This window comes from Hyperolius riggenbachi, chromosome 1 (assembly GCF_040937935.1).
Source record: "Hyperolius riggenbachi isolate aHypRig1 chromosome 1, aHypRig1.pri, whole genome shotgun sequence".
NCBI lineage: Eukaryota > Metazoa > Chordata > Amphibia > Anura > Hyperoliidae > Hyperolius > Hyperolius riggenbachi.
Genome location: NC_090646.1, coordinates 646,234,355 through 646,260,070, shown reverse-complemented (window position 1 = coordinate 646,260,070; position 25,716 = coordinate 646,234,355). Strand labels below are relative to the sequence as shown.

The 25,716-nt window shown below is 44.6% G+C and overlaps 1 protein-coding gene across 2 annotated transcripts in view; it reads right to left on the bottom strand.

The window, feature by feature from the left end:
• Positions 1-25,716, bottom strand: part of MYO5B (myosin VB) — a 337,992-nt gene that overhangs the window by 177,233 nt on the left and 135,043 nt on the right. For both annotated transcript variants that reach the window (XM_068251374.1, XM_068251375.1), the window contains exon 5: positions 6,577-6,733. In XM_068251374.1, the coding sequence (XP_068107475.1) occupies positions 6,577-6,733 (157 nt within the window). The remainder of the gene's footprint in view (positions 1-6,576; positions 6,734-25,716) is intronic.

Genomic DNA, 25,716 nt, shown 5'->3' with positions numbered 1-25,716 from the left:
CAGCTTCACTGCGCTGTGATTGGTCTATAATCGAACGTGGACCTGGACTCTTGCACAGAGAAATGCACCCTGTGTATTTTTATGGAGAAGAGCCTGTCTAATTTCCCCTTATCTTCAAGTAATCACAAGTGTAATTGGCTCTCTAAACTGTGTCAGCACAGAATTTCGGCAGTCCTTGGCAGACACAGCTAATGTGTAAAACACAGGATGTTAACCCTTTGTCTGCTTTCATGAAAGCAGGAAGTACATATAGCACGAGCTCTATAAGCTGTAACAAATAAATGTTTTTTTCTTTAAAGGTTATTATGCTGTTGCTTATCTTTTAGAGCGGAGAGAAAGTTCTGAGTTCAGGTCCGCTTCAAAGTTAATGTAGATTTGGAAAACAAAATGGATACTTAGCTAAGGAGAGGGGAGGTTCTGGATCCTATAGATACAAAAAATGAACAGCACGCCATGCAATTAAAATGCATAATGTATTGTACACCGATTGAAAAATCACAAGTAGTGGGCTATACACAGCAGTAGTAATACAGTGTGAACCAAGTATTGATGTATAGTTATACACTTTGAGCAGTTACAATAGCAAACAAACAAAAACAAACATTGGATCACTCTAGCTAAGGCTAATGTCGGGGATACACGGTACCGTGTATCGACCAGCTGATCCGGCCAGCTGATAATATGAGGCTGGCCCGATCAAGCTGCTTGATCCCCGCCGGCGGACAATGGCAGGTAATCGAGCGCTGATAAGGAAGCGCTGGCGGGGACGAGCGGTAATCGATCCGCGCAGACGCGGCTGGGGTCGATCCGGTCGTCGAATCGGCCGCCGAATCGACCCGTGTATTCCCAGCATAAGGGAAACAGAGAACAATATGCCAATCACAGTGTATGAAACAGAGTGTCCGTATGCAAAATGTCCCAAAACACCCTGACAGCGCTGTTTCTGCGAATACCTTTATCAGAAGGTAAGCGGAGGACTCCCCAACAGATGCTGTTCCTTGCTGCTGTCATTTTGCTAGAGTGATCCAATATTCATTTCTGTTTGTTTGCTATTGTAACTGCTCAAAGTGTATAACCATACATCAATACTTGGTTCACACTGTATTACTACTGCTGTGTACAGCCCACTACTTGTGATTTTTGAATCGGTGTACAATACATTACTTTATGCATTTCAATTGCACGGTGTGCTGGTCATTTTTTTATATATTGCTTGGTAAGACCTACTGAGGGTCTGATTTACTGACTGAGCACCCATAGCTGCTACTGCTTTCTCATTTTAAACCTCAGGTGTGCTAAACCAAATTTATTTCATGTTTCTGGGTCCTATAGACTAGAGCCTTCCAGTTACTCTCACGGTCCCCTCATTCCAGCGTTGTCACTGCCGTTCCAATCTGCCGCCACAGGAGGTTTCGGAAGTCTTCAGGAGCCCGAGTGCTCCCAAAGACGGGCAGCTCTGTACTGATCATGCGTGAGCGCGCGCTTGTGCACTCGGGCTCCCCAATACTACCGGGGGTAACAGCACTGGAACCACGAGAGAAACAAGAAGGCACATTACGACCCAGAGCCTTCCCTCTCCTTAAAGGACACCCAAGGCGAAAATAAACTAATTAAATAAACAATTGTATTTATCTTCCTTTTTCTAAAAATGACTTTTTAAGATATGCCACAGTTTTATCTTATGTTTAAATCTACTTTTTAAGTTTTTACTGTTTTATTGTTTGTGCTCAATGACACATTCATTGAAGTATGCCAGAGCTAAAATCTATGAACTATTGACTCTTTTTATCTCTTTCCTGCTCTCAGAAGCCATTTTCTGCTAGGAAAGAGTTTTATAGTTGGAATTTCTTATCAGTGAGGGTCACACTATTTTAACTCTTTCAGGCAGAGAAAGAAAAAAAGGAACACAGCATAGTTATTTGTGTGCTAGGCACTGTGCATACCCATGTCTATCTAACCATGTCACATGTCACCTCGGGTATCAAGCGGATTCGAAATGAAAAACGAACTATAACAAGTAACTTGTCTATATATCTTATCTAAAGTTTAGATAGTTTACACAGCAAATCTAGCTGAAAACAGCTTTAATAGAAAATGATTATGTCTTCCTGTGATACAATGACAGCAGCCATGTTGTTTGTAAACATTACACAGAGGCAGGCTTATCTGTATCTTGAGCACTCAGACTGTGAAAAAAACCTAATCCCCCTCCTCCTCCGCCTCTGAAATCAATGGCTAGTAACACCTCCTCCTCCCCCTGCCCAGACTGAGCTCCCATGAGCCCTTGCTACTGCCAAGGTTCTCTGAAAACCTGTGGGAGTGGTTTATTTAGTTTATAGGGAATTAGAGTATTAAAACAAAAACAAAAAAGTATTTGGCTTGAGGAATACCCTATAAACAATAGGAAAGGAACACAATTATGCAATGAGTAAAAGTTCACCTCGGATCCACTTTAAGTATGTTTTTTTTTTCCTCTCTGGTTTACATTCACTTTAACCCAACCAGCAAACAGTAGTAATCACACTAATCTTGCAGCAATAACCCCTGAGGCCTAATAAGACCCAAGTTGCAAACACTTCCCCGGAATAGAAGCAACACCACCTAGCCCAGGTTTGTTAAATCATTAAAGTCCCCCCTCCCCAGCCCAGAAGCATCTCATCTCTGCAGAGCGCAGACAGCAGAGGCCTCTGTTCCTCCTGTAATGACTGAAGTACAATTACAGCCTTTCATCACTGCACACAGGAGAGTCAATACAATTGATAGTGGTGTTGAATAGACAATTATAGCCAATTGATTTGGCCTGTCATTATGTGTCACACAGGAGACCGCTGAGATCCAAGGAACACCTGGATCCAAAGGGGAATTACTGAGGGAGCCATTATCACTCCTCATAAAGTGAACATTTATACAGATATATACATCTCTTATGTAAAACATTTTCCACTGCAAACCACCATGATTTATTTAGCTTATTTAGCAGAGAGAAAGTTCTGAGTTTAGGTCTGCTTTAAACTTGATTTCCTGTACCTTGCGCTGCAATTTTTAGTGCGATCGTTTTATGTATGTATTAGGGGATGAGGGGCGGGGCCTCACACTGCATGGAGGAATGGCATGAAAATCGCATAGTAACACGCTTCTTTTTCATGCACTCCCATAGACTACTACCTAAGGGCAAGCAAAGGAATACTGCAGCAGGCAGTGTGATTGCACTAAGGTAAAACTGTGAGCGCACAATTGCAACAGTGGAAAAAGGGGCATTGCAGTGATAGCCACTGTGCACCTGTCATTTTCAGAATGCTGCAAAAACGCAGGCAATCCCTTTTTCAGATTGCAACGCTGCCAGTGGAAAAGGGCATTTATTTAGTAAAAAAAATTGACCATTAACAACTTAATTGATCGTGAGTTGCGCTCAATTGGAAACAATCTTTTGGGCCCACCAATGGAGGGAAAAATGCTAAGCAAACCAATCAGACTTAAAGGGGCTCTATGGCGAAAAATTTTAAATATGTGCAAACATGACAAATAAGAAGTACGTTTTTTCCAGAGTAAAATGAGCCATAAATTACTTTTCTCCTATGTTGCTGTCGCTTACAGTAGGTAGTAGAAATCTGACAGAAGCGACAGGTTTTGGACTAGTCCATCTCTTTATAGGGGATACTCAGCAAGGCTTTTATTCTTTATAAAGATATTCCCTACAAAGGATTCAAACAATGATGCTGGCCAGCTTCCCTGCACGCTACACAGTTTTTTGGCAATTGGACAGAGCAACTGCCATTCACTAAGTGCTTTAGAAAAAAAATAAATCCCTGAGAAGCCCCCATGAAGAGATGGACCAGTCCAAAACCTGTAACTTCTGTCAGATTTCTACTACCTACTGTAAGGGCCCGATTCCGCATGCGTTTTTTGCCGCGATTTCGCATAGGTTAGGGTGATGCGATTTTAACCATGTCACTGCCTGTGTGAATTAACATGGGTACCTATGCGAAATCGCATGCAAATTCGTGGCAAAAAACGCATGGGGAAAACACATGCGATTTCCCTATTAAATACATTGCGTGCGATTCGCCTGCATTCCACACGCAGGCGAATTCTGAGGGCCCTACCCTGCAGATTTTTTCTGCACAGAAAAACGTGCAGGAAAACGCACAAGTGGAAACAGTCCCATCCACTTGTACTGGCTGTGCGAATCTGCATGCGGGCAACGCATGCGGATTCGCGATAGTGGAAACGGGCCCTAAGTGACAGCAACATAGGAGAGAAGTAATTTATGGCTCATTTTACTCTGGAAAAAAAAATACTTCTTATTTGTTTATGTTTGCACATATTTTAAATTTTACAATTTTTCCCCACAGTGCCCTTTTAAGGTGTCCATAAACGTTACAATTTTTTCATCACATGTGATCTTTCGACATCGTTTTTACAATCGTAAATAATTGGAAGGTAATTATCGATTGTTCTCATTAATGGTCAATTAGGTCATTTTCTCTCTTCAGATGCGATCGTAAAATCCAAAACTTTTGGGACAGTTACATTTTCTGTTCCAAACGACCATAAAATCATTTTACACTGATTTTCACCACACACTGCAGTTTTCCGTACAATATGATTGTAAAAAGTGCATTGAAAGATCGCACATGATGAAAAAATTGTACCGTTAATGGGCATCTAAAAATAATCTTTCCAAAGTTTGGATCAACAGAAGGATCGAGAGATTGATCGATAGAACGATTGCTCATAGTCGATCAGCACTATTAACAGTATCCAATCAGTCGTACAGTCAATCATCCAACAGATTGTACCGTTAATGATTACCTTAAGGGTGCCCATTAATGGTACAATTTTTCCTTCAGATTCGATCTTTTGACACCATTTTTATGATGAACTTGTATAGAAAACTGTGCGGTGTGTGATGTAAAACGATTCTTTGGTCAATTCGAAAAGGAAAAAATAATCAATCCAAAAGTTAGATTTCATAATCAAATCGGAAAGTAAAACCTTCTTAAATGGGAACAATCGATAATTGCCTTCCGATTAGTTTTGGTCATTCAAATTGTGTCAAAAGATTGAATGGGAAAGAAAAATTGTACTGTTAATAAGAACCTTATGACTGAACATGATTGTACAATCACAATTGTAGGGTGTATGAATAATGGACGGATGCTTTATATGGGTCAACAGCAGCACAATCCAGCAAACTATGAAGTGCTGCTCATAATGGAAATCAGGGAAGATCAATGAGACGTAAATAATTCTGAGTTGATGCAAATTTTATGAAAATGAATGTGACTGGAAAGCAGACCAAACAAATGTAGTAGTGGCTGAACATCCGACGTGAGGGAAGGAGACACAAGGAGCAAAAGACATGATCTGGCTCCAGAAGAGGGACTTCCCGGAAGCCTTACATCAGAGGTCTTAAACTCGCGGCCCACGGGCCATTTGCGGCCCTCGATACAATATTTTGTGGCCCTCACAGGCAAAAGCTTCCTTATAGTTCGCTTCAGTGCTCCCAAGTAATCCGCCGCATCCCCGCCGCTAAACGAGGGCTGCAGAGCCCACAAATTGCCCGGGGGGCAATCCGCCGGCATTTCCTGGAAGGGGCAGAGCTTTCAGCTTCAGCTCTGCCCCTCCTGACGTCAATCGCCGCACCGATCGCCGCCTCTCCCCGCCCCTCTCTGTGAAGGAAGAGTGAGAGGGGCGGGCAGAGGCGGCGATGCGCCGCGATTGTGAAATTCCTTATGCAGCCCAGCCTCATCCTGACTTTGCCTCCTGCAGCCCCCCAGGTAAATTGAGTTTGAGACCCCTGCCTTACATCTTAAAGTGTACCAGAGCTCCCCCCCCCAAATAAAAATATACATACCTGGGGCTTACTCCAGCCCCATCAGCTTGGATCGCTCCCACGTTGCCATCCTCTGATGTGGAAGCGGGTCCCTGCACTTCCGTCAGTCGGCTCCAGTCTACACAGGAGAAGTGCACTCTTTGCGTATTTCTCCAGCAGCTGCTGGAGAGATATGTAGAGGGCGCACTTCCCTTACGTCAGACTGGCTCCAACTGACGGAAGTGACAGGACCCGATACCGGAGCTGCAGACATCGGAGGACGCCGGCGTGGGAGCAATCCAAGCTGATGGGGCTGGAGGAAGCCCCAGGTATGTATAAATCTTTTTTTTTTTCACGAGCTCTGAGCCCCTTTAAGCCTCATACACACGTGCAACTTTTCCACCCAACTATCGCTTTCAACTTGGTGTTATAGTCAATAGTTTGGCATGTGTATGGGCAGCAAACGACTAGACGACCAACTGACAACAGGTGGCTTGTCCGACTCACCCCCGCGGATCAACTGATCCATTATCGTGCAGGTTGGCCACGTGTGTACAAGTCGTTTGAACGAATTGTTGCTTTTTGAATGCAGGTATGGTGTGCGTGCGCAGTATTTAAATTGGTTGGTTGTTTAGTTGGTTAGCGTGTGTGTGTACCTACTGGTTGTGCAAACAACAAGTCGTGTGATTTGTGTGTTTGGTCGTGTATTAAGTTGCATGTACTGTATGTATAAACCTTTAGAGTCCCTGCCATGGCCTTACCTCCATGATGGGGCTGGATGCCAGGACTTTGTCTTCCACGTTGGCGTCGCTGGCTGACCCGCTGACTGTGGCGAAGTATCTCATGGCGTATTTGGCAGACACAGTTTTCCCAGCTCCAGACTCACCGCTCACTATGATGGACTGGTTCTTCTCATCCCTAGAAGATATAAACAGAGGTTTCAGGAATATCTGTACCGAAATCGCGATCACCAAGATCACAATTTCGGATTCGTCAAAGTGGTGATTACCGTGATGACGTCATTTCCGCATGGGAGAAGTTTGAAGACACTGCTTCAAACTTCCCTCAAGTCCGGCCCGCAGTGTGAGCAGTGTTGGTCATACCTTCCGTACGAGTCCAACGCTATCCGTCCTCTCTCGCCGTCTGCCGGCTCTTGTGCATGGCATACTTCCTGGCTCCTGTATGTCACATGACATACAGGAAGTATGCCGTGCATTAGAGCCTGCAGGAGGCGAAGTGGATAGATGGGCATTGCTGGGCACATGCTGGAAGGTATGTTCAGCACTGCCGCAGCTTGGGGGACAGAGTGGGCACAGAGAGAGAAAAAAGGGGCACAAAGAGAGACACAAAGAGAGCAAGAAACAGACCCAGAAGGGGCACACAGAGAGACACAAAAGGGGGAAGAGAGAGGCCCAGAGGGGGCACAGAGGGAGACACAAAGGTGGCAAGACAGACCCAGAGGGGGCACAGAGAGAGACAAAGGGGGTAAAAAAGAGACACAGAGGGGACACAGAAAAAGAGGGGTACAAAGAGACGCAAAGGGGGTACAAAGACACAGAGAGTTCACAAAGAGAGACAGGAGACAGATGCACAGCGGGGGAACAAAGCTTCATTTGAAGGAAATCGTGAATCAAATCAAAATCGTGATTTGGAACAGAAATCTCTTAATTAAATTTTTTCCTAAAATCGTTCAGGCCTAGTCCACACAATACAGTATACAGCAGAGTGCACTGTATACGGCCCCGGCGGGGATCACCTGATGCCGGATACATGTGGTTGCCGGTTGCTTGAGCAACCAGCCTAAAAGAACCCAAATACTTACTGAGCCTCCAGCGACGTCTTGTAGGCTTCCTGCAGCTCCTAGCGACTTTCCCCATCCTCCGTGCACGCAGCAGGTCAGGTGATATGACGGCTTGCCTGCACAAAGGACGCCGAAAGCCGCTAGGAGCTGCAAGAAGCCTACAAGACGTCGCTGGAGGCTCAGTAAGTATTTTAAAGCCTCTAAACCTGCCCAAGCCAGCAATCATCTTTATTGGGCGATCTACAACAGTGTGGTTGATCGAAAGTCGATTGACTAGTGGCCCATACACTGCAAGTGAGATCCTCCTTCACTAATCGATCTGAGCAATGCTGGGACTCCATGCTCTGAAACCAAAAATCCATTCTGTTTCAATCAAAATCATGTGAACATGAGCTGATTCCTTCACGATGGACGATATTCCATTTCCCCCAAATGATTAAATAGGTCAATTTGACCAGATATTGACCAATTTCCATTGGTTGAGCAGAATGGAACATAATCAATCCTCGATATGATAATATGATCAAATAAAATGGTCAATTGAGCAGGAAAATCAAGTAGGGACCATTTCCACTATAGCTGAATGCCATGTAGACGCCCCCATCACATCATTGCTAAAGCAAAAGGAAACCCTCTTGTACTCCAGCTTGGTCACCTCCTCTCACTCCTACATACAGGACTTCTCATGAGACTCACCTCTCCTTTGGACCTCTCTCCCACAGCCAGTCTGTCATGCTTCGAGCCTAGAAACCTTCAAATGTGCTCTCAAAACACACCTGTTCAGACAAACCTATAATCCGCTATAGGTAGCATTGGAGGTTTACTGCCTCATCCGCTAACCCCTGTGTCTCCACGCCTAAAGTTTCCACCCACCAACCTCTAGATTGTAAGCTTGCAAGTGTTGGGACCCTCTCTTAGGGCTGGTGCACACCGAGCGGCTTTTTGGGCGTTTTCAGATCCGCTTGCGGCTGCGGATCTGCTTGGTCAATGTATCTCAATGGGGTGGTGCACACCAGAGCGGGAGGCGTTTTGCAGAAACGAAAAATGCCTGGGTGAGGCATTTTTTGGATTGCGGATGCGTTTCTGCCTCAATGTTAAGTATAGGAAAAACGCAAACCGCTCTGAAAAACGGCACTTCAGAGCGGTTTGCCAGGCGGTTTTTGTTACAGTAGCTGTTCAGTAACAGCTTTACTGTAACAATACAGGAAATCTACTACACCAAAACCGCTAGACAAAACCGCAAAACGCTAGCTGAAACGCTACTGAAAAAGAAGAAAAAGCGTTTCAAAATCTGCTAGCATTTTGCGGATCTGCTAGCGGGTTTTGGTGTGCACCAGCCCTTAGTGTTTCTTATTTTGCTGTTATTTATTAAACGAAACATGCACCAGTATTGGTACCACACATCAACTACCGAACGTCTGTATTTGTATTGCTGGATGTCCTGATTGTACAGAGTGGTCAATGTCTCATGCATTAATGCTCCCCAATGTTAGCCATACCTAACCACTGCGCTCCTCTTATGTAGCCATGACCTCCACTAAAACTCAGGTGGAGAGATTAGCGGCTGCAAGGGCCATGTCTCTAGCCCCCCCCCCCCCCCCCCCCCCCCAATAGAAAAGGACTCCACCATTGCTGGGTGATCTGTTACTCTGGATTTTTTAAGGCCTACCCCATAGAGCCATATTAATCCATGCCATGGAGAAGATTTTGATGCTATAGAAGCAAAAAATAATATAAATAAAACCTTGAGGTGATCTTCAGAGTATCCGCGCTACTAATTATGGAATGATTTGTGCTCAATAGAAAGTATTCTTGTATATGGACTTTAACTTTTATGAATACTGCCCCCCACAGGATGACCCAAAATCCCCCAACCCCCTTTACTGGTGAAATTAAATCGTCGCCAGTCCTATCAAAATTAAAGGGATACTGTAGGGGAGTTGGGGGAAAATGAGTTGAACTTATCTGGGGCTTCTAATGGTCCCCCGCAGACATCCTGTGCCCACGCAGCCACTCACCGATGCTCCGGCCCCGCCTCCGGTTCACTTCTGGAATTTCAGACTTTAAAGTCTAAAAACCACTGTGCCTGCGTTGCCGTGTCCTCGCTCCCGCTGATGTCACCAGGAGCGCACGGCGCATGCACAGACCATACTGGGCTTGTGCTATACACTCCTGGTGACATCAGCGGGAGCGAGGACGCAGCTGTGCAGGCACAGTGGTTTTCAGACTTTAAAGTCTGAAATTCCAGAAGTGAACCGGAGGCGGGGCCTGAACATTGGTGAGTGGCTGCGCGGGCACAGGATGTCTGCGGGGGACCATTAGAAGCCCCGGGTAAGTTCAACCCATTTTCTCCCGACCCCCTACAGTGTCCCTTTAAGTATGACTTCAAAAAGACGTCAATATCTTGGATTTATGTTATATAGGTATAGGAACATAAAAAGAGAATTATAAGGACTTCATATGCATTTATGTAAAAAAACAAACTATAAATACACAAGCTAGCTACAACTAGCAGCATTTTCCTGTTATTTCAGGCAATTAAAATCTGAAAGGGAGGCCCAGATTCTGTCAGTGTTACTCGTATATCACCTGACACCTCAGGTCAGTCTCTCCCCTGTGAAGCCTGTTCCACACAGATAAGTAGTTGTGTAGCAACCAAAACATACATCGTCCGCTCTGCCAAGCCAGGGTACGCCGCCATCTGCTCCTGCCACACGCTATGCGGGCAGAGCGGTAACTCTGCGAACTGTGCTGAGCTGAGAAATAGCCTATTTAGATCTCTGTCTGGAGATGGACTGTAAAGTACACCTAATACAAACATGTCAATCTCTGGCCTACAGTGCCATTAAATTTGGCCTGCATGCTTTATATTTGGCCCGCAAGCACCTGAGCGCTAAGCCTCTATGGTTAAGTGCTGAAACTATAAAGCCACACGGTGAAATAAGAGGGCCAAAGGACACCAGGGAACTGTATAGAGGAGGGAGGCTGGCCACTAGACACCAGGGAACTGTATAGGGAAGGGAGAAGTGCCACTAGACACCAGGGGACTGTAGAGGGAAGGGAGGGGTGCCACTAGCCACCAGGGAACTGTATAGAGGAGGGAGGGGGCACTAGACACCAGGGAACTGTATAAGGAAGGGAGGGGTGCCACTAGACACCAGGGGACTGTATAGGGAAGGGAGGGGTGCCACTAGACACCAGGGAACTGTATAGAGGAGGGAGGGGGCACTAGACACCAGGGAACTGTATAGGGGAGGGAGGCTGGCCATTAGACACCAGGGATCTGTACAGGGAAGGGAGGGGTGCCACTAGACACCAGGGAAATGTATAAGGAAGGGAGGAGTGCCACTAGACACCAGGGAACTGTATAGAGGAGGTAGGGGGAACTAGACACCAGGGACCTGTATAGAGGAGGGAGGGGGCACTAGCCACCAGGGAACTGTATAGAGGAGGGAGGGGGCACTAGACACCAGGGAACTGTATAAGGAAGGGAGGGGTGCCACTAGACACCAGGGGACTGTATAGGGAAGGGAGGGGTGCCACTAGACACCAGGGAACTGTATAGAGGAGGGAGGGGGCACTAGACACCAGGGACCTGTATAGAGGAGGGAGAGATGCCACTAGACACCAGGGAACTGTATAGGGGAGGGAGGACCACGAGACACCAGAAAACTGTATAGGGGAGGGAGGACCACTAGACACCAGGGAACTGTATAGGAAAGTTAAGGGGGCACTAGACACCAGGGAACTGTATAGAGGGGGGAGGGGGGAATGCTAACCACTACACCACCGTTTTGCCCGACTCTGCCACTGGAGATGGTGATGGTTACATCAGACAAAGGAGGGACAATAAAAATAAAAGAGAACAGGGATATATGCTTTCAAGAGAGAGACTGTTATAATCTATGCATGATGTGGTCATAGAATTATTATCACTTAGTATTTATATAGCGCCGACATCTTCCACAGCGCTGTACAGAGTATATTTTCTTGTCACTGACTGTCCCTCAGAGGGGCTCACAATCTAATCCCTGCCAGAGTCATATGTCTAGTGTAGTGTAGTGTATGTATGTATCGTGGTCTAGGGCCAATTTTGGGGGAAGCCAATAAACCTATCTATATGTTTTTGGGGATGTGGGAGGAAACCGGAGTACCCAGAGGAATCCCACGCAGATACGGGGAGAACATACAAACTCCTTGCAGATGTTGACCTAGCTGGGATTCGAACCGGGGACCCAGCGCTGCAAGGCAAGAGCGCTAACCACTACGCCACCGTGCCGCTTACCACTCTGCACAAGTAGATGTTGAAATCAAAGTGCATGGACTCAGCAGTAATTCACCTCGCGCCTTGGTTGGATTTGACACGTAACAAAGTAATTAGCAACACTGACTTATCGGCACGTTGAGCTTGTATAAGGCAAGGTTAACCTATGTTAGAGTTAGAAGCCCATCAGGAGGGTGTGGAATGGAGGTTACCATGGGCAGACAAAGATTTGTAGACAGTCCCTATTCAGTGCGCAGCAGGATCTTGTGTACAGCCCTGTTCTTCTACCCCCAGCCTTTCTACCCTTCTCCAAGTAAAGTGTACTTTAGTGATGCTCGAGGAGTCTGGGCATGAAGAGAAAAAGCTTTCTATTCTCTGCACAATTGTTCTAATGATGGGGTGATGGGTTTAGTGGAGGGGGCCCCATCCACATTTTTTGCGGGGGGGCCCAGTGATTTCTAGTTACGCCCATGGAGGTTACCGTTTACTTGATTGTTCGTTTCTGAAGCTGCAAACAACGCTTGTGGTTTCGGACAGATGGTTCGGGGAAGCGATCGTTCGTTGCCAGAGATCCCCAATCCATCTGGTTGCATCTGCCCATGGGTACGTAGCTTCAAACTCAGCTTTCAGGAGGAGTTTACCACTGAAGGGAAAGGTTCGTCCAGGCCTGCTATCGTTTAGAGACTGGCCCTTCATGGGCCTGTTTGCCTGCGCCCCCCCCCCCCCCCCTGTCGCACACTTGATGCTGGCTTTTTATTTCTCTTTCAGGTGCTCAGCTGTTGCTGGGGAAGACTGATATGTAATTCTGAGGTACCTGAGGTTATCTATGTTCTGACTGGCCAGCTGTTTGGGCACCTGTTTCAATCTGACCAATAGCAGGGTCAGCTGAGATACTGAGAGAGCCCTTTTATCTTCAGCAGTTTACCTCAGCAATGGTTTTCCCTCCCTCCCTCGTCGCTGGCTTCAGTTTTATTGGAAGTAATGTCATCGAGGTCATGGACAGATTGGATTGTTCGTGGGAAATGGCACCCACCATGTTGGAGCGGACATCTTGGAAGTTTGAAATTGCTTGGGACCGGTCTACCGACCTGGTGGAGAGTGGATAATGGATCTTTGATATTAGAAATTTTACTTATTTATTGGTTATTTATTGTGATTTGGAATAAACTTTAATAAAATTATCAACCTTTTTTTTATTGGAAACCCCAATAAAAGACCACGGCCTATTTAAACCACAAGTTGTTGTCTGTCTTCTTCCAATAGATCTAAGTACTGTATATTGTATAATGTTTGTTGTCAGCGGTGGCCATTTACAGTCCCATGTCATCTGGAAAGTGATAACATTGGGTAGAGATTACGTTAGGTGCCAGGAAGAGGATAGGTTAGGATTAGTCATAAGGGGTGGTTTACCACTAAAGAGAGGAGATGGTGGTTAGGCATCTGTAAAAGGTTACCATTGGGGTGGAGGTGCAACTAAAAAAAAATAGAGTAAAAACAGTACAAACCCAAAACCACACAGTATCAGTAACTGCATTAGCAATGCTTTGCTTACTGACCGCCACCGCTGAACCAAGGGATGCCAAATCCATACATAATAACCCTCAAATGTCCTGCTAAACTAAGCTGGTGTTTTATCCAGTTGGCCTGTGCCCTCTTATGAGCAGCCCAACAGCTACTGAGTCACCTCACAGCACAGTTTTCTCTGCTAGACGATAGTTGCTAAGGCCTGTGTGTTCAGTGGAATTTTACGCTATCACCCATAATGATGTAACTCTCTGCAACTCCCAGTGGGCGGATGATTATCCCGGAGAAACTTCAGAGAGCGGACAAACAGATCAGGGATTCCAGACTGAAAGATGAATGCGTTTTTCCATTGTGTTTATAGAAACTCCAATGGAAGCATAAAAAATGATTTTGGGATTGTATTAATAACAGTATTTAACCCATTACCGTCGTTTTCACTTGAGCAATGTTCACCTCCCATTGATTAGCCTATAACGTTATCACTACTTTTCACAATGAACTGATCTATATCTTGTTTTTTTCCGCCACCAATTAGGCTTTCTTTGGGGAGTACATTTTGCTAAGAGCCACTTTACTGTAAATGCATTTTAACAGGAAGAATAAGAAAAAAACGGAAAAAAATCATTATTTCTCAGTTTTCAGCCATTATAGTTTTAAAATAATACATGCCTCCATAATTAAAACTCACGTATTGTATTTGCCCATATGTCCCGGTTTTTACACCGTTAAAATTATGTCCCTATCACAATGTACAGCGACAATATTTTATTTCGAAATAAAGGTGCATTTTTTCCGTTTTGCATCTATCACTATTTACAAGTTTAAAATTAAAAAAATATGGAAATATTTCATCTTTACATTGATATTTAACCTCCCCGGCGTTCTATTGAGATCGCCAGGGAGGCTGTGGGAGGGTTTTTTTTTAATTAAAAAAAAACTATTTCATGCAGCCAACTGAAAGCCCACTAGAGGGCGCTCCGGAGGCGTTCTTCCGATCGCCTCCGGCGCCCAGAATAAACAAGGAAGGCCGCAATGAGCGGCCTTCCTTGTTTTGCTTAGATCGTCGCCATAGCGACGAGCGGAGTGACGTCATGGACGTCAGCCGACGTCCTGACGTCAGCCGCCTCCGATCCAGCCCTTAGCGCTGGCCGGAACTTTTTGTTCCGGCTACGCTGGGCTCAGGCGGCTGGGGGGACCCTCTTTCGCCGCTGCTCGCAGCGGATCGCCGCAGAGCGGCGGCGATCAGGCAGCACACGCGGCTGGCAAAGTGCCGGCTGCGTGTGCTGCTTTTTATTTGAAGAAAATCGGCCCAGCAGGGCCTGAGCGGCAGCCTCCGGCGGTGATGGACGAGCTGAGCTCGTCTATACCGCTCAGGAGGTTAAAAAGTTTAGACCTTTAGGTAAATATTTACATGTTTTTGTTTTTTTATTGTAATGTTTTTTGTTTTTTTTTATATTAAACATTTTATTTTGGTATTTTTGGGAGGGTGGGATGTAAACAATAGTTTCATAATGTAAATGTGTGTTTAGTTTTATTTTTTTTACTTTTAGTTGTAGTTTTACTTTTTGGCCACAAGATGGCGGCCATGAGTTTGTTTACATGACGTCACTCTAAGCGTAACATATGCTTAGAGAGACGCATGGGGGAGGGAAAAGCCAGAAAAAGCTAAGCTTCCGAGAGAAGCTGTCGCTTTTTCAGCGGGGGAGAGGAATCAGTGATCGGGCACCATAGCCCGATTCACTGATTGCCTGGCTAACGAACCGCGGGCCGGGAGTGCGCGTGCACGCGCGCGATCAGCCGCGGGAGCGCGCATGGTTCCTGGACGTAGTTTCTACGTCCAGGAACTAAAATAGGTTAAAGAGGAACTGACCCCCTTTCCCACGAGAAATCTTTCCCTTTTCTTAAATAGATCATCAGGGGGATCTATATGGCTGATATTGTGGTGAAACCCCTCCCACAGTGTGATGTCATGACCCTAGTCCTGACAGTTTCTTGTCTGTAAACCTTGCTGCATTGTGGGAAATACCAGGTTTTTCAAACAGCCAAGCAAGCAGTATCTCCCTCCGTGTATAGAACTCTCAGTAACAAACATTCCATACAGATCACCTGACAGAACTAAAGATGTCACCACCAGTGATACATTTCAGAATGTAAATCAGGGAGAGGAAAGATATTACAATGGGCAACACTGACTAAATAATCTATACAGCGCGCCCAGACTGGTGCTGCTGCTCTCTTAGGCTTCTCCAGACATTACATCTCATTTCTGCTACTTTAAACCTCTTAATGGAAAGACTGGACCGAAATTTCAGTGGATCCTAATGTATCACTTCTCCAGCAACACCTATAACCTTTCAGAACACCTGGATTACTTGGGATGGCAAAGATTTAAGCTGGATTGGATCTTCCTTGGTATCACACACGGCTGGACACTACACACCTTCCTTGGAATTGACCTGAGACCTTAAAGAGAACCAGAGATGAAGCACCCTCTTGTATTTTACCTTATAAATCAGTGGGAACATGACAGTAAACACCTAATCTGCCCTTTGTTTCATTGTTCTCTGTGTAATCTTAATGTTATCACCTCTGATAAGAATCCCCGACTGAGAAGTCAGGCTGCTCCGTCTAGCTTTGCTACAGAAAGATTATAGCTAAGTCTGTCTTCTGTGGTGTTATTTGAAGCCCAAGCCTGCCCCCTTGTGGCTTTGCTATAATGACTCAGCAATAATCATTCCCAGCAAAGCCAGATTTAATTGCTCAGTCTGGGATTCTTGTGACTGCTGATAACAGACACTTTTAGCAGTGAGGGTGAAACAGAGAGCATGGTAAGTGTTTTCTCTAATGTTCTTACTGATATACATGGTGAAATACACAAGGGTGCTTCGTCTCTGGTTCCCTTTAAAGACTTTCTGCCTCTTTGTGCCTGCCCTCTCCCATCCTGTGAGTAACTTTCATCGATTATCTACAGCATCTATGCTCAATAGACTATATTTTTCTACATATATTATATATTATATCTTCAAACTCATAAACAAAGGACTGTGTTTTCAAATCCATGCTGTCCATCCATACATCTCTGTGTAAGGACAATTCAGTCTATACAGGCCCTTTGATCTCTGCAGGATACCAGCCACAGCTGTGAAAGTTCACACCTTGACTTTAAATAGGGCCTTTCTTAGCAGGAGCCCTGAGCTGTCTCTTGTCCATCCTAATGTGTAAACATCAATATTCAGCACAGACACTTCTAGCTGTATACCAACCAAGAAATATATATCCAATTGACAAATCAACAATAATTCTACTTAAGTCTGTTGGAATCTACAGAAAGACAAAGAGAGGATCCAGGGGACGTGGGAAAAGACGTTATTCACTGCAGAACCAAAATAACTCTGTGACAAAATCTACAGAGTACACCCAGACTCAGCCAACAACCCTAATAGCTCCAGCACAATCCAGCAGAGATGACAGCCACACATCTGGAGACTGTTCTGTCTTGGAGTCATCAATCTCAGACCCTAGCTCCCAGGGTAGCCCCATCAAGGCTGTCCTCTGTAATGTCAGATCAATAAACAACAAAACAGCAATCATACATGATCTAATAGAGTCTTCTGATCTGGCCTGCCTGACTGAAACCTGGCTTTCTGAACCTGTTGGCCCCACCCTGGAGGCAGCTGTGCCAACAAACTATTCCGTGATATACTGCAACAGGAAAGAACGCAGGGGAGGAGGGGTTGCACTTTGCTTTAGATCAGCTTTGAAAATCAGACCACTTACTGTAGGTCCTACCAACTCGTTTGAATGCTTGGGGGTGCAACTTTCAGCTGAGGAAAACATTAACATATTGCTGATCTACCGCCCACCAGAAAAATACTCAGACTTCCTTGAGGAACTTGTAGACCTCCTATGCAACCTAACACTGGAACACCCCAGATGGATTGTTCTTGGAGATTTCAATACATGGGTGGACGACGACTCCTTCACAATTTGGAAAAGAGCTACCTCGTGCCTTACATGAACTGGGCTTCCTCCAATCAATCAGCTCTGCTACTCACAGGAAAGGTCACACTCTGGACCTTATATTCCATACTGGGCTGTCAATAGCCAATGTGGAAATTAATCCTGTTGCCTGGTCAGACCATCACACTATCCACTTCTCCCTCTCAATACCAGCCGTCAAACACCAGGTCAAGAATCAAATAAAATATCGCCGCTTAAAAGGGCTAACACCTCAACATATCCGAGATAACCTTAGCTTTGATGAATTGACTGACTCCAGCTTGGACCCTGATACTCTGGTGTTTAAATACAACAAATGTGTGTCCTCCACCTTTGAGACCATTGCTCCTCTGCGCACCAAATATCTTACTCCACACCATCATGCACAGTGGTTTGATAACGCTATAAAAGAGCTGAAAAGACAAGGCCGAAAACTTGAGAGGCTGTTGCGCAAATCTCAGTCCCCAGAAGACAAACATGCCTTAATCTTCCACTTGAAGAGCTACCAAAAGGTAATCACGGGAAAAAAATCATCCTTTCTATCACAAGAGATTGCAAATGCAGTTAACAAACCAGCCCAACTGTTCCGCACAGTGGAAAAACTCTGCAACCCAGCATGTCAAAAACTTAATATCGAGTCTTCAAAGGACCTCTGTGACCAATTTGCCCATTTCTTCACAGACAAAGTCTCCGCTATAAGGTCCGCCATCCAACTTACAGCATCTGAGCCTAATATAGCGCCGAAGACCATTAGCAGAGACAACGTAACACCTTGGTCAAACTTCAAAGAAATTGATGAAGAAGTCACATCAAGCATCCTCCTTCACGTCCGCCTAACTACCTGTGACCTGGATCCTGGCCCAACACAGTTCATGTTGAACTGCCCCGACCTGTTCGTACCGGTATTCCTCAAAATTGTTAACTGTTCCTTACAATCAGGGATATTTCCTGCTTTACTGAAGGAAGCAATCATCAGGCCTCTCCTCAAAAAACCCTCCCTGGACCCAGATGCAATGACCAGCTACAGACCTGTCTCTAACCCCCCCTTTCTGGGCAAGCTAATTGAAAAAGCTGTATACCTCCAGCTAGAAGCCAGAATCCTACAAAATAACACTTATGACCCATTCCAGTCTGGCTTCAGGAAACACCACAGCACTGAAACTGCCCTCATCCAAATATGCAACCACCTGCTCATGGCAAGAGACAGAGGAGAGTGCTCGATCCTCATACTGCTAGACCTTTCTGCAGCCTTTGACACAGTTGACCAGGACATCTCGATAAACAGGCTACAGGAATACTGCGGCATTGATGGCATAGTACTTCAGTGGTTCCAATCCTTCTTGAGTGGCAGAACCCACAAAGTGTCTATGGGGCCCTTCCTGTCCACCCCTGTAACACTTAAGTATGGGGTGCCCCAGGGCTCAATCCTCTCTCCCCTGCTTTTCACGATTTACATGCTACCGTTGGGAAAACTAATCCAAAAACATGGTCTGACATACCACTGCTATGCAGACGACACCCAACTATATCTTTCCTTCAAGCCTGGTGTGACAGACCCAACTCTAACTATAAACGCCTGCTTACGTGAACTACAGCAATGGATGAATGACAACTGGCTGAAACTAAATGCAGACAAAACTGAAGTCCTTCTGATTGGAGGGCAGAGCATGATATCAAAACAACTTAACTTGCAGTCTTCACCACTGGGAATAGGAGGCACGGATCTACGCAGCTCTGATCATGTGCGTAGCCTGGGAGTTCTAATTGATGGGGATTTAAACTTCAGAACTCAAATCTCTGCTGTGGTGAAATCATCCTATTTTCACCTGAAGAACATTGCAAAAATCAAGCACCTCATACCCCCAGAAGATCTGCCAACCTTAGTCCACGCCTTCATCACATCCCGACTGGACTACTGCAATGCTCTCTACACTGGCCTTCCAAAAAAGGTCTTGTACCGCCTACAGCTGATACAGAATACTGCTGCCAGACTGCTAACCAACCAACGCCGTCACTGCCACATAATGCCAGTCCTGCATTCCCTTCACTGGCTACCTATAGAATGGAGGGTCCTATTCAAGATCGGCCTACTGACATTTAAATCCCTGAATAATCTAGGCCCTGGATACATGAAAGATATGCTACAGCTGCGTAGCAATCCCCGCATTCTCAGATCCACAGGTTCTAATAATCTAGTCATACCCAGAGTCCACTTGGAAACTTTTGGTCCCAGAGCCTTCTGTCATGCTGCCCCTACGTTTTGGAATTCCTTACCTCAACAGATCAGGACAGCCCCATCCCTGGACGTGTTTAAATCCAGACTGAAAACCCACCTGTTCAGTTTGGCATTTGCAGAAATATAACTTTTGTTGTGTGAATACTTCATCCTACTAATTACTGAATCTGAGAGAGCCTAAGCGCTTTGAGTCCTATGGGAGAAAAGCGCTATAGAAATGTTATTGTATATTGTATTATTGTATACATGAATATTGTAAAAAATAAGCAATGTTATTCATTATGTTATTTTCACTACAGTTCCTCTTTAAAACAGCCTGAAATCAGCAAGTGTGTGAAAGGAGATCTCACCTGTGATTTCTGGGCTTAGATTGCGAAGAAGCCTCCCATAGCCAGCATACAATGCATGAACATTAAAGGGGAACTCCATGAAGTGAACTGGGCGCTCCATAGCAATAACACACACATTTCCCATTGTATGTCCCATAATAACCCTGCAAATAACTCACTACTTCATCCACTAAATGACAAGTTTGCAGCTGGTCTCCTGCAGGCCGAAGGAGGACCCTCATTACTGATACAGATCAGCATTGTTCACTGGCTGCTGGTCATTGAAGGGCAGCGAGGCGAAATAATGACTCCCATCTGCAGAGATGTCGCATTGGAGATTCTGCATATTTCTCTGGAACAGCCATGAGCACAATCAGTCAGGGGGAGGAGTATTTACACTTTATAGAGGATCTGTCTATGGACATAGCTCCCAACTGTCCCTCTTTCACAGGGACAGTCCCTCTTTGGGAACCCAATCCCTCTGTCCCTTCTTCCCCATTTGTCCCTCTTTTAGGCCCAATGTACAGATCTGTGTAAAATATATGTATTCTGAAAAATGCAGCACCGCAAAGAGATCGACGAGATCGGGGATCCCCGGCCTCTGATTGACCGGGGATCGCCGCCATTTGATAGGCTGAAGCCTAACTGAGGCGGTACAGGACGGATCGCTGGCCTGTACCGCCTATATGGAGAAGGGGAGGGAGGGGGGAATATCGCTGCGGAGGGGGGCATTGAGGCGCCCCCCGCTAGTCACAAATAGCCGGCGGCGATCAGACCCCCCAACAGGACATCCCCCCAGTGGGAAAAAGTCTCTCCCAATGAAGCAGGCACACCATCCAATCTCAGATTATTGGGGTGCTTGGTGAAGTGGTATAGGCAGTACCACGTTTCCAATATATCCTCACGAACTCACCAGCACACCACCACTTAAAGCACTCCTTTATTGTGCATCCACAATTTTCCAACAATTGTTTCGGGGGCCACGCAGGGTCCACATGCCTTGATAAAGGGGGACCCTGCGTGGCCCCCGAAACAATTGTTGGAAAATTGTGGATGCACAATAAAGGAGTGCTTTAAGTGGTGGTGTGCTGGTGAGTTCGTGAGGATATACCCAGTGGGAAAAAGGGGGGGGGGGGGGGGGGTGGGAGTCTGATCGCCCTGCCTGCCACCTGATCTGGCTGGGGGCTGAAAAGCCCACGCAGCACAGATCATTCAAAACAGCCCTGGTCCTTAAGTGATTAAATTAAACTTTATACCCATCAGTTAAATATATATATAAATATATTTTAAATGTTTTTAAATGCTAAAATTAAGAAAAACTAATGATGACAGAAAGAACCAATGTGGTTTGAATGATAAAAAGACATCTTTTGCACCTGAATTCTTTGTGATAGGTGTGGGGAGGAGGGTGGTGGGGGCGTGATTAGAGGTGTGGCAGGGGCGTGTCTTAAAGGAAGTCCCTCTTTGTTATCTCAAAAAGTTAAAGTTTTAAAATAAGACGTGCTACTGTGGATAAAACCCACACATTTTATTTGCCCATTTGTCCTGGTTATTACAACATTTAAGCAGTATGAAGAGAATTGAGGCACTGTCAATATGCAATGCAGGGTACCTTTAATCAACAGTGGACAGACATCGGGGTATGCTGCCCGGGTGAGGGAGGCCTGACAGTTGTTTCGCTTGACAAAAAGCTTCCTCAGAGGCCAATAAAGTGTACAATGATACCGAAGTATCCCTGGCTTTAAATGGTCCCACTTACCGCCATTACGCGGTTCAAACCGCCCATTCACGCTGGCCACGGCCGTTATTACAACTTTTATATTATGTCCCTAGTACAATGAATGGCAACAATATTTTATTTGGAAATAAAGGTGCATTTTTTCAGTTTTGCGCTCGTCACTATTTACAAACCCTTATTTGCCAAAATAACAGTAATATACCCTCATCACATACATATTAAAAAAAAAGTTGAGTCCCTAAGTACATAGTATCCATATGTATTTTCTAAAAAACTATGGTAACTATGGGAGAGTGGGGGAGGTAAGGGGTTGATTTTAATGGGGGCTTTATGTCATTTTATTTACCGTAATGTATTAGGCTGTAATTTTACTATTTGGCCACTAGATGCCCCCCCCCCCAACACACACACTTTATTCCTAGTGTGTGTAGGTTTTACTTTCACTTTTGTCATTGACCACGGGCATCTCACTCACTGATGCAGGCGATCATCGATCACAGGCACTTGATCAGTGAATGGGAATTGTGTTCTCATTCACTGATCAGTTTACTACTACACAGCTGTGGGGGAGGTCACAGGCGCGCGCATACGTATGGGCTGGCGCATCAGAGATAGGAGACGATATCTAGGCCCCTGTGTGGGAACTGAAGTCCATATACCACCGCAGGGAGGCTAATGGTTAAAGGGGAGCTGTCTCAAAAACCTTAAAAGTTAAAACACTTACAATTAAGAAGTACATTTCTCCCAGAGTAAAATGAGCCATAAATTACTTTTCTATGTTGCTGTCACTTACAGTAAGTAGGAGAAATCTGACATTACCAACAGGTTTTGGGCTAGTCCATCTCTTCATGGGGGATTCTCAGCATGGCCTTTATTCCTTGTAAAGACATTCTCTAAAAATGATTAATACAATGATGCTGGCCAGCCTCCCTGCTCGCTGCACACTATTTTGGCAGATGCACAGAGCAACTGCCATTCCCTAAATGCCTTTAAAAATAAAGAAAACCCTGAGAACTCCCTTATGAGAAGATGGGCTAGTCCAAAACCTGTCGGTAATGTCAGACTTCTACTACATACTGTAAGTGACAGCAACATAGGAGAAAAGTAATTTATGGCTCATTTTACTCTGGGAGTGAGCAATGTTGCTATTTTTGCAGATGATACAAAATTGTGCAGAATCACTAACTCTCAGGAAGATAGTGTCATATTGCAACAGGATCTGGATAGGATGGCTATATGGGCACATACATGGCAGATGAAATTCAATGTTGACAAATGTAAGGTCATGCATTTTGGACGTACTAATGGTCTAGCACCATACAAAATAAATGGGATACAGTTGGGGACATCAAACTTGGAGAAGGACTTAGGAGTACTCATTGACAACAAGTTAAATAATCGTACTCAATGCCAAGCAGCTGCAGCTAAAGCTAACAAAATTTTGGGATGCATTAAAAGGGAAATAAAAACTCGAGATGCTAGCATAATATTGCCCCTGTTTAACTCTCTAGTAAGGCCACATCTGGAATATGGAATTCAGTTCTGGGCACCACATTACAAAAAAGATATTGCAGTTTTAGAGCAGGTGCAGAGACGAGCAACAAAATTGATGCGTGGGATGGAAGGTCTCACTTATCGAGAAAGGTTAGATAAACTGGGTTTATTTAGTCTAGAGAAAAGACGCCTTAGAGGGGATCTAATTAACATGTATAAATACATCAGAGGGCAATATAATACCTTGGCGGATGAGCTTTTTGTCCCTAGGCCTTCTCAAAGGACTAGAGGACATGATCTGCGCATGGAGGAAAAATGTTTTAGCCATTTATTTAGGAAAGGGTTCTTTACAGTAAGAGTGATTAAGATGTGGAATGCATTGCCACAGGAAGTCGTTATGGCAAACTCTATACCTGCATTTAAAGGGGGCTTAGATGCTTTCCTTGCGTTGAAAAACATCCATGGCTACAATTACTAGGTAATGCCTAATGATGTTGATCCAGGGATTTTATCTGATTGCCATCTGGAGTCGGGAAGGAATTTTTCCCTTTAGGGGCTAATTGGACCATGCCTTGTAAGGGTTTTTTCGCCTTCCTCTGGATCAACAGGGATATGTGAGGGAGCAGGCTGGTGTTGTACTTTATACTGGTTGAACTCGATGGACGTATGTCTTTTTTCAACCAAAATAACTATGTAACTATGTAACTATGTAAAATGTACTTCCTATTTGTATGTATTTTAAATTTTAGGATTTTCGTGACCGTTCCGCTTTAAAGGAAAATTGATGTGAGATGTACTGTGTACCATGTTTATTTCCTTTTAAACAATACCAGTTGCCTGGCAGTATTGCTAATCCTCTCTGCCTCTAATACTTTCAGTCATAGACCCTGAACAAGCATGCAGCAGATCAGGTGTTTCTGACATCTGCATCTGTATGTGTTTCCATAGCAGCGCAGGGATTATGTCATTTTATTACTAGATTTTCTACTCCTGCTTTAAGATGCTGAATCAGTGTTTATATAATTGTCCTCAGTATTTCCGTGGCGACAGTGCATTATACATTATAGATTAGGCCGGGTTTTCATGGCAATACTTTAGTTTTATAGTTTAGCTGCACTTTTAGCCCGATTATACTGCCTGCCCTTTGTTGAGGCATAACTTAAAGGAAAATAAAAAGTAAATAATACCATAAAACCCCAGTATAAAATCTTTCGCTTGCGGTGGAAATCAGAGCATTTGGCGAGAGTTTACAACCTCGATTTGGCCCGTTGGAAGATAATTAACCCTACGGCAACGCAGAAGAAATCCATTAACCAGGCAAAAGTGATGCGAACGTCGCTGAGCTGAAACTTTATCTGCCGCCTTGATAGGAATGCTTTTCATAAATCTTCTATGAGTTTATACGTCAGTGTGCTGATAATACGTCCCCCAGAGACACAGACATACAGAGGAAGCCATTCTGCAGCACACAAGACGCAGAGCTCATTCACATCTTCTGTGTCTACAGCAGCAGTTCTCCAATTACCCTTCGGCTGTCAGTGAGCAGCAAGTCAGGCTGTCCTACCTTCCTGGCAACACAACATACTATATTATTATTATGTATTTATATAGCACTGACATCTTCTACAGCACATTACAGAGTACAGAGTCATGTCACTGACTGTCCTCAGAGGAGCTCAGAGTCTAATCCTACCATAGTCATAGTCTAATGTCCTACCATATTATTATTATTATTTTATTTATAGCACTGACTTCACCTGCAGCACTTTACAGTGTAGATAGTCATGTCACTGACTGTCCTCAGAGGAGCTCACAAGTTAACCCTACCACAATCATAGGCTAATGTCCTACCATATTATTATTATTATTATTATTATTATTATGTATTATACCTGCATAGCACTGACATCCTCTACAGCACTGTACAGAGTACATAATCATGTCACTGACTGTCCTCAGAGGAGCTCACAATCTAATCCCTACCACAGTCGTCCTACCATATTATTATGTATTTATATACCACTGACATCTTCTCCAGCACTTTACAGAGTATGGGAGTCATCAAAAAGTAACAGCCATTAATTTCCCTTATCTTTGGTGATATAGTCTTGTCAAGTGATCTGTACAGAACGTTCGATTACTGAAAGTACTATGCACAGAGGGAGATATTGCTTGCTTGGCAGCAGGGGGTATCAGCTACTGATTGGGATAAAGTTTAATCCTGGGTTAAAGTTCCTCTTTAAATAATCATGAGCCAAAGCTGGGGGGGAGGGAGGAAATACTTACCCCTAAGAAGAGGCAAGTCTCTGGATCCTATAGAGCAGTCTAAAGGTGCCCATACACTCGTCAGATTGGCAGCAGATAGATAAGAACTCCATCTGATGATCTATCTGATGCGTTTTTAGAAAAAATTTTACTAGGATAGAATTCCAATAGATTTCAGCTTGAAGTCTATTGAAATTCGATCTGATGGCATTTTTTGCCATCAGATTTCCATTAGGGCCAATGCAAAATGA